Raw genomic sequence first — 14,493 nt, 5'->3', positions numbered from 1 at the left:
GCAAATACCATGTCTGGCTGACCCCAGAATGGGTGGGAATGGGGATTTTGCAATATCCTCCCCCAGGAGTGAGGAGGGAATGGAGATTTTGCAGTAGCCTCCCCCTGCCACGCCTACCAAGCCATACCATGCCCACCAAGCCACGCCCACAGAACCAGTAGTAAAAAAAATTTTGAATTTCATCACTGCTCTATTTGCCCGCACCTGCCCCGTGCACCTGGCATGCAGAGCGAGGAAGACAACAGAGGCAGGTTCGCAAGAGAAAGGACGAGTTTGCCAGATGGTTTGAACATCAGAATCCCGGACTCCGAACGCCCACCGAACAGAAGCTCTGGTGCCAAGATTTCACCTGAGCCAGTGGAAATCTATTTTTAAGCTTCCTCTGGAGAAGAATTGCAGGGAAGAGGATCAAAAGAGCAAGACTTATCGCCCTCCGAAGAGAAGGAGACCGTCTGGTCTGTTTAGCATCTGCAGTTTACTGCAGCGCTAGAATGCATCGGTACCATCTACAAGGGAATTGCTGTTTATAAACTATTTAAAATCGGGTGTTCTCGAAGTGTGAGCTGTGTTGCTGAAGAGTCTATAAGTTACACTATGAATCCAAAAGTTGTGACCAGCCCTCATACAGCTTGTCAAGAATTAAGTAGGTAGTGTATTTATCTGAAATGGTACAGAGTAGTAGTGGCGAATGCGCGCTTCTGCGCTAACATGCGCTCCTCCCGTGCGCTACGTGTGTAACCAGACCATCTGCACATGTACGTGCACCCCCGTGCGCTGTATGCACCCCCACACCATCTGTGCATGCACGCGGATCTCACACGGCTCCCCCGTGTGCTGCGCACACAATTGCACCATCTGGGCATGTGCGGTGGTTTCGCATGGCACCCCCAGTGCGCTGCGCGCACCATCTGCGTATGCACGCTGTTTTCGTGCGCGCAATGCATGCATGCAAACTCCGTCTAGCATGCACATGCTGTGCGCTAATACTCTCACGGGCATGAGCAAATGTGTGCGCATGCGCAGGAGAGCAGCAAAGTCCAGCTGGGTCCCCTGAATTGCGCCCATGCACACCAGAGGCCCAAACACCAGCTGGGGCACGCGTGCATGCGCAGCTGCAGATGAGTTGGGTGACAGCTCGCATACCTGGAAAGAGGGCTCTGTGTGCCACCTTGGGCATGTGTGCCATATGTGGGTGTAGGCTTTCCTGCCTGAGCAGGGGGTTGGACTCCTATTCTAGTCTATTCTGTTCTGTTCTGTTCTGTTCCGTTCCGTTCCGTTCCGTTCCATTCCATTCCATTTTTTCTCTATTCTATTCTATTCTATTCTATTCTATTCTATTCTATTCTATTCTATTCTATTCTATTCTATTCTATTCCATTCCATTCCATTTTTTCTCTATTCTATTCTATTCTATTCTATTCTATTCTATTCTATTCTATTCTATTCTATTCTATTCTATTCTATTCCATTCCATTTTTTCTCTATTCTATTCTATTCTATTCTATTCTATTCTATTCTATTCTATTCTATTCTATTCTATTCTATTCCATTCCATTTTTTCTCTATTCTATTCTATTCTATTCTATTCCATTCCATTCCATTCCATTCCTTCCTCTATTCTATTCTATTCTATTCTATTCTATTCTATTCTAGTCTAGTCTAGTCTAGTCTAGTCTAGTCTAGTCTAGTCTAGTCTACCCTACCCTACCCAACCCTACCCTTTCCTTCCCTTCCCGCCCCTCCCCAACCCTCCCATCTTATTCTGTTTTCTGTTCTGTTCTGTTCTACTCTACTTTTCTGTTCTGTTCTGTTCTATTCTGTTCTACTCTATTCTACTTGATCCTTCCCTTCCCTTCCCTTCTCTTCCCTCCCCTCCCATCCTATTGTGTGTTCTGTTCTCTTCTACTCTACCTGTTCTGTTCTCTTCTACTCTACCTGTTCTGTTCTGTTCTGTTCCTTTCTGTTCTGTTCTGTTCTACTCTATTCTACTCTACTCTACTCTACACTATCCTTTCCTTTCCTTTCCTTTCCTTTCCTTTCCTTTCCTTTCCTTTCCTTTCCTTTCCTTTCCTTTCCTTTCCTTCCCTCCCCTCCCCTTCCCTCCCCTCCTATTCTGTGTTGGTTCTATTCTGTTCTGTTCTACCTATTCTGTTCTGTTCTGTTCTGTTCTATTCTATTTGCTAATCTATGCTATTTCCTACTCTATGTTATTATTTGTCTGTTAAACAGACAGAGTTGGGACACCTTAGGGGACTGGAGGCTAAAACATATGAAGAACTGTTGCAGAAATTGGGTATGTCTAAGCTACTGAAAAAAAGGACTATGGGGTGACTTGATAGCGGTGTTCCAATATTTGAGGGGCTGTCACAGAGAGGAGGAGGGAGTCAAGCTATTCTCCAAAGCACCTGAGGGTAGAACAAGAAGCAATGGATGGAAACTAAGCAAGGAGAGAAGCAACTTAGAACTAAGGAGAAATTTCCTGACAGTAAGAACAATGAAGCAGTGGAACAACTTGCCACCAGAAGTTGTGAATGCTCCAACACTGGAAATTTTTAAGAAGATGTTGGATAACCATTTGTCTGAAGTCCTGTAGGGTTTCCTGCCTAAGCAGGGGGTTGGACTAGAAGACCTCCAAGGTCCCTTCCAACGGTTCTGTTATTCTGTTACTGCCAAGCAGAAAAGACTGGCCAGTCTACAAAGAGGAAAACTCCTGGGTCTGCTGAGGATTTCGGTTCACAGGCCATGTTAAATATTTCTTTTTGAACTCCCAGTTCATTTAGCGACCGGTCAAAGTTACGACGGCAACAAACAAAGGGACTTACGAACGTTTTTCACACTGAACAACCACTGCAGCATCCTCCTGGCCACGTGATCCAAATTCGGGCCCTTGTCCACTGACTCATATTTACAACGGCGGCAGCATCTCCAGGGTCATGTGATCCCCTTGGGCGACCTTCTGACAAGCAAAGTCAATGGGGAAGCCCGATTCACTTAGCATCCGTGTTACTAACTTAACACCTGCAGTGATTCACTTAATAACTGTATCAGGAAAGGTCGTATATTGGGGCAAAATGCACTTAACAAATTTAGCCACTTCGTTCACTTAGCAACAGAAATTTGGCCCTCGGTTACCGTCATAAGTCGAGGACTACCCTATAAAGATGGTATGGATTTTTGTCGACTCCCACTTCCTCAGAGCCAATATATAAAAATATTTAGTTGACACAGAACACAATGTCCAATGAGGAGAAAAATTATTTTCATTTATAATCTAGTAATGGTAGCTAAGAACTGTGCCCAACCAAAGAGAGCTTCTGCAGCAAGTGGTAGTCTACCTTTAGAAAATGCAAAGCAGCTCTGCATCGGGGTCTGAATGCGAGAAAGCTTTGAAACGTCAGCAGAATGAAAGTGTGTCAGATTATCCATGAACTGGCAGAGACATGGTAACAAGATCAGCCAATGAATAGGCATAACAGTTAAATCAGCCAATGGGAGCTGAGACAGACTGGAGCAAGGGCATGTCTTAGTCTGCAGCTTCTGAGTCTGCGCAGAGAATTGAAACTAAAACTAAACAAGTCAGGACTTGCTTGTCTGCTCTGCTGAAATGAAACTAATTGTTCTCTCCTGCCTTGTGTTGTAACTGCTACTACGTTGAAGAAGAATCTATATTGGTATTGTAAATACTTCATCTGTTATTATGTATACAAAGAGGTTAATGAATCCAGCTGAATCAGTTATCTGTGTGTGCTTCTGGATTTGATTTTTGCAAGAAACTCTGATAAAGTGGAGGTGAGATAGAAACGAGGCCAGAGAGAAAATAAAAACACCACACACACACATACACACACATACACACACACAAGCGAATGTCAAAATTTGTGTTTTCTTTTCCAACAGTCTCAAAAAAGAACATGTACACGCGCACACAAATTCCACAACCGAGGATGGGTAACTCAGGAACGCGGGAAGGAACAGCCAACTTTTAAAAAATAATAATAATAATCAGATAGGGGCAGCAAAAAAGGGAAGAAATTGTGCTCTGTAATTGCCGGGACAAACGACGATGACGAAGGCTTGACACCTGCTCGTCAAGACCAGATCCCAACGTGGAGAAACTTGCCCACCTCCCCTCCCCACCCCCAACTAAATTTGTCTCTGGCTATTCCCAGCCAGAAAGTTTGCCAGGGCCTTGTTCAGATCAAGCAAGGCAGTTCAAGGTCTTCATTTGGCTAAAAGAGAAGCTGGCAACGTGCCCGGCTACCAGCTACGGGAATCCTGAAGGCTCCTGTGCTCTGCACAAGTTAATTTACGGATCCGGTAAGCCAAGACCGAAGCCTCTTTCTTGGTGTAAATCACCCAAGCAGCAGCCTCGTACACCCAAGGATTCCTGTTAGTCATGATGGTAAATCACCGGCGGTTTAGTGCCTTCCTGAGAGAAGCACTTCTCTTCGAAGGAAAAAAAATCGAGAGGCTCAAAAATTACATTCCGGGAAGGAAGGAAGGAAGGAAGGAAGGAAGGAAGGAAGGAAGGAAGGAAGGAAGGAAGGAAGGAAGGAAGGAATATGGGGATAGTGAAGGAAGGAAAGAAAGGAAAGGAAAGGAAAGGAAAGGAAAGGAAGGAAGGAAGGAAGGAAGGAAAAAAGGAAGGAAGGAAGGAATATGGGGACAGTGAAGGAAAGAAGGAAAAGGAAAGGAAGGAAGGAAGAAAAAGGAAAGGAAAGGAAAGGAAAAGAAAGGAAAGGAAAGGAAGGAAGGAAGAAAAAGGAAAGGAAAGGAAAGGAAGGAATATGGGGACAGTGAAGGAAGGAAGGAAAAGGAAAGGAAGGAAGGAAGGAAAAGGGAAGGAAAGGAAGGAAGGAATATGGGGACAGTGAAGGAAGGAAGGAAGGAAGGAAGGAAGGAAGGAAGGAAGGAAAGAAGGAAGGAAGGAATATGGGGACAGTGAAGGAAAGAAGGAAAAGGAAAGGAAGGAAGGAAGAAAAAGGAAAGGAAAGGAAAGGAAAGGAAAGGAAAGGAAGGAAGGAATATGGGGACAGTGAAGAAAGGAAGGAAAAGGAAAGGAAGGAAGGAAGGAAAAGGGAAGGAAAGGAAGGAAGGAAGGAAGGAAGGAAGGAAGAAAAAGAGACGGGTCAGCCAGAGTGCTTCTCAGCCTTGGGAACTTCAACTCCCAGAATTCCCAGCCAGCCCCATGGTTTAACTCTGGCTGTTTCTCATCCCCAAAACCAAAACCAAAAAAAACCCCCAACCCCTAACCCAAAAACCCATGTGGTTTGCAAATCCAAAACGGGAGACGGAAAATGCAAATAGTTGGGGAGTGAGTGACAACAACCAAGCTTAGCTTGTTTGTTGTATGTATATCTATATCTTCATAAAAGGCAAGGCTGGGAAAGATTTTCAGAGCAGGGAAGGGAAAAACACCTCGAAGAAGCCAATGAGCCTCTGATTACTTTCCTTCCACCAAAGGTGGACAATTGTCCAGATCCTCATTATTTCTCGCCCCAACCCCAATAAAACCCTACCTGGAAACAAGACAAGGGGAGGTAGGAATTAAAGTGCAAGTGGAAACCGAAGGCGAGGACGGGGATACGGGTTGGGGGAAGCCAAGGACGTTTTCTCCTGGACCTCTGACAGGGATCCTTCGAAAAACCAGCGGCAGAATTTCTGGAAGCCGCCGAAAAGCCTGAAACGTCTTGGCTGGTCCCAGAGATGGGGGGGGGGGGCAGGGTTTCAAATACTACCGGTTTGCACCGGTTCAGGCGTACCGTTAGCGGCAGCAGCACTTGGTTCGGTGAACTGGCAGTGGCGGCAGCACAGAGCTCCGCCCACCCACCTGGATGTGTCATTACTTCCTGGTTTTAACCAGGAAGTAACCTGTTTTTGACCCTCTACGCATGCACAGAGGGTCCGAAATTGCACGTGACGCGCACACAGGTGGAGCGGACACTTCCGAACAGGTAGGGAAGGTAAGTAGATGTCACCCCTAACGGGGATGGGGGGGGTGTTCCTCTCTGGACCGCCCAGGAGGACCCTGTCTTTTTCCTCTGCCCTGGCTTCTCCCCCTTGTGTGCATGGAGAAAAAAACCCCAAACGACAGCTTTGATTTCACCAGCAGATGGAGAACAGCTCCGGGGGCTCCCACTCTGCCGACGGGCGAGTGGTCCACGGACAGAGAGCTGCGTTCCTAGCAACAGCTCCCGTGGAACAGGATTAGAACCCACCCCCCAAAAAAAGATCATGCACCAAAGAAGCCTCCCCCTACAGTGTTCTCTCTCTCAGGAGGGTCTCTGGGGGGCTATAAGCCGGCCCCGCTGAGGAGGGGGATCTCCAATCCGCTTCTCAGCAGCACCAGATAAAGGCCGAGGCCGCCCGCCCCGGCCAGCAGCACCCCCAGCAGCGCCTTGAGGAAAGAAGTCCGGCTGCGGGTGAACGAAGGCGGCCCCATAATGCTGAGCAAAGCCGTGCTGACCGTCAGGGTGTAGAGGATGGAGAGGCCCGTGTTGAGGGCCACGATCTTCCCGAACTTGGCAAAGGGAGCGATGATGCAGAAGAAGAGAGGAATGGTGGCAATGACCGTGGTGACCGCGCTGGAGACGACCGCCACGCCCACGTGGCGCACCGACTCCACCGTCCTCCACTGGCGACTGGAGCCGGGGTCCTATGGGCCACAAGAGATGGGTCAGCTCTGCTTCCCTCCCACCCCAGACCATTTGTCCCATTTCAGGTTTCTCCCACTCCCCACCCTAGGAGAACAAAGAAACCCAAACCGCATCTGAACGTTTGTACACGCATGTGCTTTCCCCCCCCCTTCTCGTGTGTACTTTGACACACACAGGACGGGATGCGTGCTGTGTTATAAGGTGGGCCTGCTTGGCGGGTTTTCCACCCACCTCCCCGCTCCCAAATACATGCATTGAACCTTCCTGGTGCCACCTAAACAAAACCAGTAGCCGGCTTGGATTCTCAACTCCAGTCGCTGGAGCAAGGGGCCGATCGAATTTTGGACTCATCCTTAGCTCAGCGATCAATACAGAAGGTGGCGTACACCAAGATGACTCCGAGATATTGCTCGGGCTCAGGCTGGGCTATGAAGAATAATTCGAGGGGAATGGGGCGCGCTTAATAGCGCTCTCTCCCTAGTCCAGAGTTGTTGCCCTGCGTGATTATCACGGTGATCATCACAGTGGCGCAGTGGTTAGAGTGCAGTACTGCAGGCTACTTCTGCCGAGTGCTGGCTTCCTGCAATTTGGCAGTTCAAATCTCGCCAGGCTCAAGGTTGATTCAGCCTTTCATCCTTCTGAGGTCAGTAAAATGAGGACCCAGATTGTCGGGGGCAATAGGCTGACTCTTTATATTGCTTAGAGAGGGCTGGAAAGCACTGTGAAGCAGTATATAAGGCTAAACGCTATTGCTATTCTTATTGCTATCCTTCCTTCCTTCCTTCCTTCCTTCCTTCCTTCCTTCCTTCCTTCCTTCCTTCCTTCCTTCCTTCCTTCCTTCCTTCCTTCCTTCCTTCCTTCCCTCGCAGTGGTTAGAATGCAGTATTGCAGGCTAACTCTGCCAACTATCAGCAGTTCAATCCTGACCAGCTGGCTCAAGGTTGACTCAGCCTTCCATCCTTCCAAGGTCTGTAAAATGAGGACCCAGATTGCTAGACTCTGTAAACCACTTAGAGAGGGCTGTAAAACACTGTGAAGTGGTATATAAGTCTAAGCGCTATTGTTATTGCTATCCTTCCTTCCTTCCTTCCTTCCTTCCTTCCTTCCTTCCTTCCTTCCTTCCTTCCTTCCTTCCTTCCTTCCTTCCTTCCCAGTGCTTAGAATGCAGCATTACAGGCTCTGCCCACTGCCAGCAGTTCGATCCTGACCAACTGGCTCAAGGTAGACTCAGCCTTCCATCCTTCCAAGGTCTGTAAAATGAGGACCCAGATTGTTAGACTCTGTAAACCACTTAGAGAGGGCTGTAAAGCACTGTAAAGCGGTATATAAGTCTAAGGGCTATTGGTGTTATCTCCTGGACGCAGGAGAAGTGGGGGAGAGGGGAAAGAAGAAGATGCTGCCAAGACAAAGCCTCACCTCTGCCAGATGTGGGGGGAGACTCTCCCCAGCCAGAAGGAAGCCCTCCACCAGATGCACGCAATAGTCCACTGAGGAGCCCACCAGGATGGAGAGCGAGACGGCTTCCACGGCCCCAATCTCCCAGCCCGACCAGTACATGACAGTCACCACTAGACAGACGACGCCTGACGAAAGAGACCGGCAGCCATCAAAAGTCACACACTTCAGGGCTCCGTTTCGGAGCTGAAACCAAAAGTTTCACCCCCTCACTGCCTGGCACTGATAGGAAAGAGGAAAAATTTGGAACTTTTCGGGAGGGGAAAAGGCAGGCCGGGCACTGTCTCACGCAGCCATCATACTTGCCGAAAGTCCCTCTAAAACAGCAGTCCCCAAGCTTTGCGGCTTGGTGGCCCAGCTGAGAAGAGGAGAGGTGAACCGGCCAGGCCATGTGAATGCCACATGCGTGCCCATGTGTGTGGGGCCCACTGCTTGCACAAGTTGAGCTGTGCACACATGCACACTGGCCCGTCTCTCGTGGAGTCCGGTTCCAAGTAGGCCACAGCCCTGTGAGGTTGGGGACCCCTGCTCGAAAAGAATGAAACGAGAGGTAGGGAAACTTCTCAAATTTGGTTTCTGAAAGGTTGGTTGCTTGCTTTGACATTCAGGTGAATTTTTAAAACACACACACACAAAAAACTGGGGTCTGATACGAATTCAGCCAGGACTCTTTCCATAAAGACAGAAAAATAGAGAGCCGGGATGGGTCGAGGCAGGGAAATTTGGATTGAGCACCCTGTACCTAAAATGGTGAGCAAGACGAGAAGCAGGAGGAGAAGGTGGGTGGTGAAGAGGGCGACAGCGGCGATGCAGATCAACAGGGAAAGAACGAGGCCGAAAAGGGCACTTTGCACACCTGGAACAGAGAAGGACAGGAAAGAAAAGAGAGTAATGTTGTGTCTCATCCGATCTCACCACAGCCGGGGCCTTCTTATCTGCTTCCAAACACGGAGGAATGTCCTAGTATGCCTCCCGGCCCCAGCCCTGGCTCCATGCCCAGACAGGCTGAAGAGGAGGAAGTATCTCCAGCCCCCAGCTCTGGCTCCATGCCCAGGCAAACAGAGCAACTAGACCCCTCCCTCTCCTCCACAGCATGTGAGCCTGAGGGAGGTCAATTGCCAACAGCTGCAGACTGGAGTGACCCTCGCGTCAGAAGACTTGATAGACGGAGGCAACAGAAGGAAGGGAGGGGCAGGCCTGGATAAGTGCTGAGTCATGGAGCCACACCCCATGGCCTATATAAAGGATCTGCTTTCTGGCATTCTCTGAGTCAGGCAAAGTCTAAACATATCTTGCTGAAGTCACTTTCTGGTCTCCTGCCTGCCTTGAGGACTTTGCTAGGACTTTGGCAGAGCTGCAGAGGCACGCCTGATTCGGATTTCCCTGACCCGGCCATCAGCGGAGGAGTGGGACACGACAAGTAAGGATCACTCTGCATCATGAAAGGCTGGTGTGGGGGGGGAGGGAATGATACCGTATTTTTCGGACTATAAGACGCACCTAAATTTAGAAGAGGAAAACAACAAGAAAAAATTTTTTTCGCCTCCACGCACGCCTTTTTCGGCCCTTTTTCCGGCCTGTTTGCTGGTAACAATGAATCATAGTTATTTCTCATTCTGATCCTATCACTCACCTATGATTTCCATGAAGATCTGCTTCCAATGTTCACAGGTCTGGAAACCTTGGCGTAGCGAGGACCCTTCCGGAAACTGCTGGATCTGGTCCTGGAGGAAGGTTTCCCATTTGCGATAATCGGAATAGGTCTGGAAGGATGATTTTCCCTTGTAGGTGGTCTGAAGGAAGGAAGGAGTAGGACGTTAGAGGAAAAGGACAAGGCAGAATGACAGAGTTGGAAGGGACCTTGGAGGTCTTCTAGTCCAGCCCCCCTGCTCAAGCAGGAGAACCTATAGCATTCCAGACGAGTGGCTGTCCAGTCTCTTCTTAAAAGCCTCCAGTGATGGAGCGCCCACAACTTCTGGAGGCAAGTAGTTCCACCGGTTAATTGCTCTCACTGTTAAGAAATTTCTCCTTAGTTCTAGGTTGCTTCTCTCCCTGATTAGTTTCCATCCGTTGCTTCTTGTCTTGCCTTCTGGTGCTTTGGAAAATAGGTGGACCACCTCATCTTTGTGATAGCACCTCAGATACTGGAACACTGCTATCATGTCATCCCTAGTCTTCTTTTCGCTAGATTAGACCTACCCAGTTCCTGCAACCATCCTTCATACATTTTAACTTCCAGACCGCCTAGTCATCTTTGTTGCTCTTCTCTGCACTCTTTCCAAAGTCTCAACATTATTTTATAATAAGGTGACTGAAACTGGATGTAATCCTGTCTCTCCTGGGCTACAGTGAGAGCCCTCTTACTATAAGTGGGAATGACCTTGGTAAGCAGAAGGGAAGTTACAGACTGGACAATGGTTCAGGGGTGAAATCTACTTACCTTCCCTACCAGTTCAGACGTGCGTGCGCCATCTTCACATCTGATTTTAGACCCTCTGCGCATGCGCAAAGCCCTCTGCGCATGCATAGAGGGTCCAAAACAGGTTACTTCCTGGTTAAAACCAGGAAATAACAACGTCCGGGCAGGTGGGTGGGGCCTCGTACTGTTGCTGCTACCAGTTCGCCGAACCACCCACCACCGCTGCTACCGGTTCACACGAACCGGTGCAAACTGGTAGCATTTCACCCCTGCAATGGTTGGATAAGAGGCAGCTGAGCCCACAGAAGGAAAAGGGGTATGGGAAGCATCTCGGAAAGGACCCTCCCTAGTTTCCTAGCTAGCAAAAGGAAAGGAGGGGAGAAATACTAGCTGATATTCATCGCTGTGCTTCTTGTCTGGACTACCTTGAAGGGCTAACATCGATTTTGCAAACCGGAAAACATTTCTTCCAAGTTTTCCTAGGCTTCTCCTTTTTTTGGGATGGGGGGGCAGCTTTCTTGAGAATTTGGAAGTCTAGCTCTTGAGGACTAGGAGCTTGATCTGTTTTTTTTTTCCAGTTCTGGAGACGAAAAGGACATGGCGACCTCAGAAAGCCAGAACTGGAAATCAGCAGTCTCTCACCGACTCAAAGGCCATGGAGATCCACTGGACCTTGCCGTCCTTCACCCCAACCGTCCCATGGGAGAGCTGTCCAGGTAGCAGGTTGGGCTCGGGAAGGTTCTTACATTCTGGGTGTAGCATCTGAAGGACAGAGGAGACACTGTAACCTAGAAAGGGAAAGAAAACTGGGTTTTTTCCCCCCGTGCATTCTGCAAATCGGGGTCTGCAAAACTGACCCAGCCTTCGCAGAAGCAAGAAGCAGACTCCTGGTCGCGAAAACCCCCTCTTTATTCACCTCTTGTGAATGAATTGCATTCACTCGTCAAAAAGTCCAGGCAAGAGTCCTGCGAGGAGTTAATGGCAGTAACAGATCTTATCAGTTCCTTGCGATAATTGCCACGAAAGGCTGCAATTAAGTTCTGGCAAGCAGTCTTTGTGGCAATGAGGAATATCTTCATAAATACGAACGGTTGTCTCCTACGACAACCCACTCCCCTTTCCTTTTACTTACTCCCCAGCCAGAGAGGGGCCATTCAGCGTCCACGTGTGCTTTGCTTCCCGAGTCGACTCCTTGTCCTCCGTTGTTCACCTCTCTTAACTGCTCTGTGCATACGTGGAGCTGGAACAGGCCCCAGCTATTCTTCTTCCTCACCACTCATATCAGCCTCCAAAGGCAGCTGCCTCTCCAAGGACTGGGAAATGTCGGACGACCCTGGTTCTATCTCTGCATCAGATGCAGAGCATCCATCAGAGCCTTCCCCGGGCTCCAGAACTGGCCCAAGTTCCTCCCCAACCTCCTCATCGTCCAAGTCTGCCGCCAGCTCCGCTGGCAGGTGGCAGGGCATAGCAAAAACTGCCCACACTTCTAGGTTCATAATGTATTTATTTTATTTAGTTGTAAGAGCTGGTCGTCTCGCAACAACAGCATGCACAATCCATAGGCTGTGAGATTTTTCCTTCCTTTTTTTCTGGCTAAAGAATTGCCACACTGGCAGCCCCTCCCTGCGAGAAAAGATCTCCACCGGATTGCCATGAACGGCTCCCGGCTATATCGCTCAACCATCTCCATCTTTTATGTCGACCAACTTCATAAAAACAGCCCTGCTTCTAAGATTTCAGACAACCTGAAGGGCAGAATTCATCCACAGGCACGAACCTCATAAGTGTTGTGCCTCGTCCGCTTTCCCTGCAGCCGGGCCCGTCTTATCTGCTTCCGAACACTGAGGAATGTCCTAGCATGCCTCCCGGCCCCAGCCCTGGCTCCATGCCCAGGCAAACGGAGCAACTAGACCCCTCCCCCTCCCCCACAGCATGTGAGCCTGAGGAAGGTCAATTACCAACAGCTGCAGACTGGAGTGACCCTCGCTTCAGGAGAATTGATAGGCGGCATCAACAGAAGGAAGGGAGGGGCAGGCCTGGATAAGTGCTGAGTCATGGAGCCACACCCCATGGCCTATATAAAGGATCTGCTTTCTGGCATTCTCTGAGTCAGGCAAAGTCTACCTTATCTTGCTAAAGTCACTTTCTGGTCTCCTGCCTGCCTTGAGAACTTTGCTAGGACTTTGGCAGAGCTGCAGAGGCACGCCTGATTCGGATTTCCCTGACCTGGGCGTCAGCGGAGGAGTGGGACACGACAATAAGGACTAGAAGCTTACTGTTTTTAAAATCAAGGGGAGACACTTTTCATTCTGCTTTTCTTTTAAGGAGTACCAGCGTTTTGCCAGTTTCAAGTGCGGCTTGGTATAAAGAAAGACAGAGTCGAGGTATTTGCCTCGATAGCTTTTATGTGTTTATTCAGCTGAATAAAGACGGGGCCCTCCTCAGCACTCATATTTCTACATTTTCCACTCCTCCACCCAGAAATGTTGGCAAACTCCACCCGGAACAAGCTGGCTTACTCAAGATAAAGATAAAGAAGTAGAGAAATAGTCATCCACCTCCCTTGGAGGTCTTCCAAGGACATTGGGTGTTTCCTGAGGAACCTTCCATGACCTTGAAGGCCTTCAGAGACAATGATGCACATATGCTTGCTCAAGACTGTGACTAGAGACCTTAGATTCCTGGTCAACACCAGAGAGGCCCACTAGAGATCAGAATTGAGGCCTGAAAAGGGGAAGGGGAGGTACCTGAAGGGAGGCACTGGGCTCCTCCTGGCTTGACCAGCTCGGCGTTGCTGGCAATAGCCTTACAGATCCGGCACAGATTGCCGATTTCTTTGAACAGGTCGAAGCTGCCGTCGTAGATGACGCTACCCTTTCCAAAGGAGATAGAAGCGGCGAAGAGGAACATGTAAGCGAGACCCGACCTGGGACAGCTCCTCCAGCACCACCACCACCCCGACCCCAGGAAAGGACAACACGCACCATGTCTCCAATGACGTGGTTGTCGGTGTGCCGGGTACGGTTGACCCCAAGGATCCCAAACACCACAAAGACCATGGCGCCCGTATCCACCAGCGGACGCACGGCAGGTTTCCCGCAGTTGCCGTTCCTGCAGGGGTTGAATCCCGACGTGATGGAAAACCTGGATCTGGCAGAGGCTGGAGAAGGAGAGAGGACAAAGCAAGGAAGTGGCACAGGGGTGAAATGCTCTGAAGTGTGCTACTGGTTCGCTTCGCTACCGGTTTGCTTTGTGTGCGCATGTGTGGTGCATGCCGAATGCATGCTTCGCGCATGTGCTCACTGCAGGCGCTACTGCGTAGCGCTGAAAAAGGAGGATTAAGAAGCCTTTTCCGAGTCTGCAAAGTTAAGTAGAATAGTGAGGGTGGGGAACAGCTGTGCTGTGCGATTTAGATTCGCTGTTTTCTAGCGAATGTAAATCGTGCGGCACAGCTGATCGTTGGAAATGCCGGTTCGGCTGAATCAGTAGCATTTATTATTACCGGTTCGGGCTAACCGGTCCGAACCGATAGCATTTCACCCCTGAAGTGGCATGGCTGTTAGGATGACGATGTTGAGACTTTAGTCATCCGAAGTATGACAGGGCAAGAGGATTAAATTGGGAGTTGTTGGAAAATTCACGTTCCAGCCCAGAACCTAGGAATTATCTAAATACTGATAGTCTTCAATTCACAACAGTTCATTTAGTGACTGTTCAAAGTTTACAACGGCACTGAAAAAAGACGTCTGATCTTTTTTCACATTTAGGACCACTGCAGCAACCCCGTGGTCACGTGATCAAAATTCAAACGCTTGGCAACTGGCATGTACTTCTGACTGTTGCAGTGTCCCGGGGTCATGTGATCACCTCTTGCGATCTTCTGACCAGCAAAGCCAATGGGAAGGCCAGATTCACTTAACAACCGTGTTACTAACTGAACAACTCCGGTGATTCGCTTAACAA

The 14,493-nt window shown here is 49.2% G+C and overlaps 1 protein-coding gene across 1 annotated transcript in view; it reads right to left on the bottom strand.

Moving 5' to 3' along the window:
• Positions 1-2,900: 2,900 nt before the first annotated feature.
• The window catches only part of DISP3 (dispatched RND transporter family member 3), a 148,294-nt gene continuing 136,701 nt past the window's right edge, over positions 2,901-14,493 (bottom strand). The window contains exons 18-24 of the mRNA XM_058160892.1: positions 13,515-13,690; positions 13,278-13,404; positions 11,173-11,318; positions 9,745-9,904; positions 8,854-8,967; positions 8,073-8,239; positions 2,901-6,655 (exon numbers count right to left, since the gene is read on the bottom strand). Coding sequence (XP_058016875.1) covers positions 6,293-6,655; positions 8,073-8,239; positions 8,854-8,967; positions 9,745-9,904; positions 11,173-11,318; positions 13,278-13,404; positions 13,515-13,690 — 1,253 coding nt within the window. The 3' untranslated portion in view covers positions 2,901-6,292. The remainder of the gene's footprint in view (positions 6,656-8,072; positions 8,240-8,853; positions 8,968-9,744; positions 9,905-11,172; positions 11,319-13,277; positions 13,405-13,514; positions 13,691-14,493) is intronic.

Source organism: Ahaetulla prasina, chromosome 18 (genome assembly GCF_028640845.1).
Source record: "Ahaetulla prasina isolate Xishuangbanna chromosome 18, ASM2864084v1, whole genome shotgun sequence".
Classification (NCBI taxonomy): Eukaryota; Metazoa; Chordata; class Lepidosauria; order Squamata; family Colubridae; genus Ahaetulla; species Ahaetulla prasina.
Note: the sequence above shows the minus strand (reverse complement) of the source record. Positions and strands in the feature narration are given on the sequence as shown.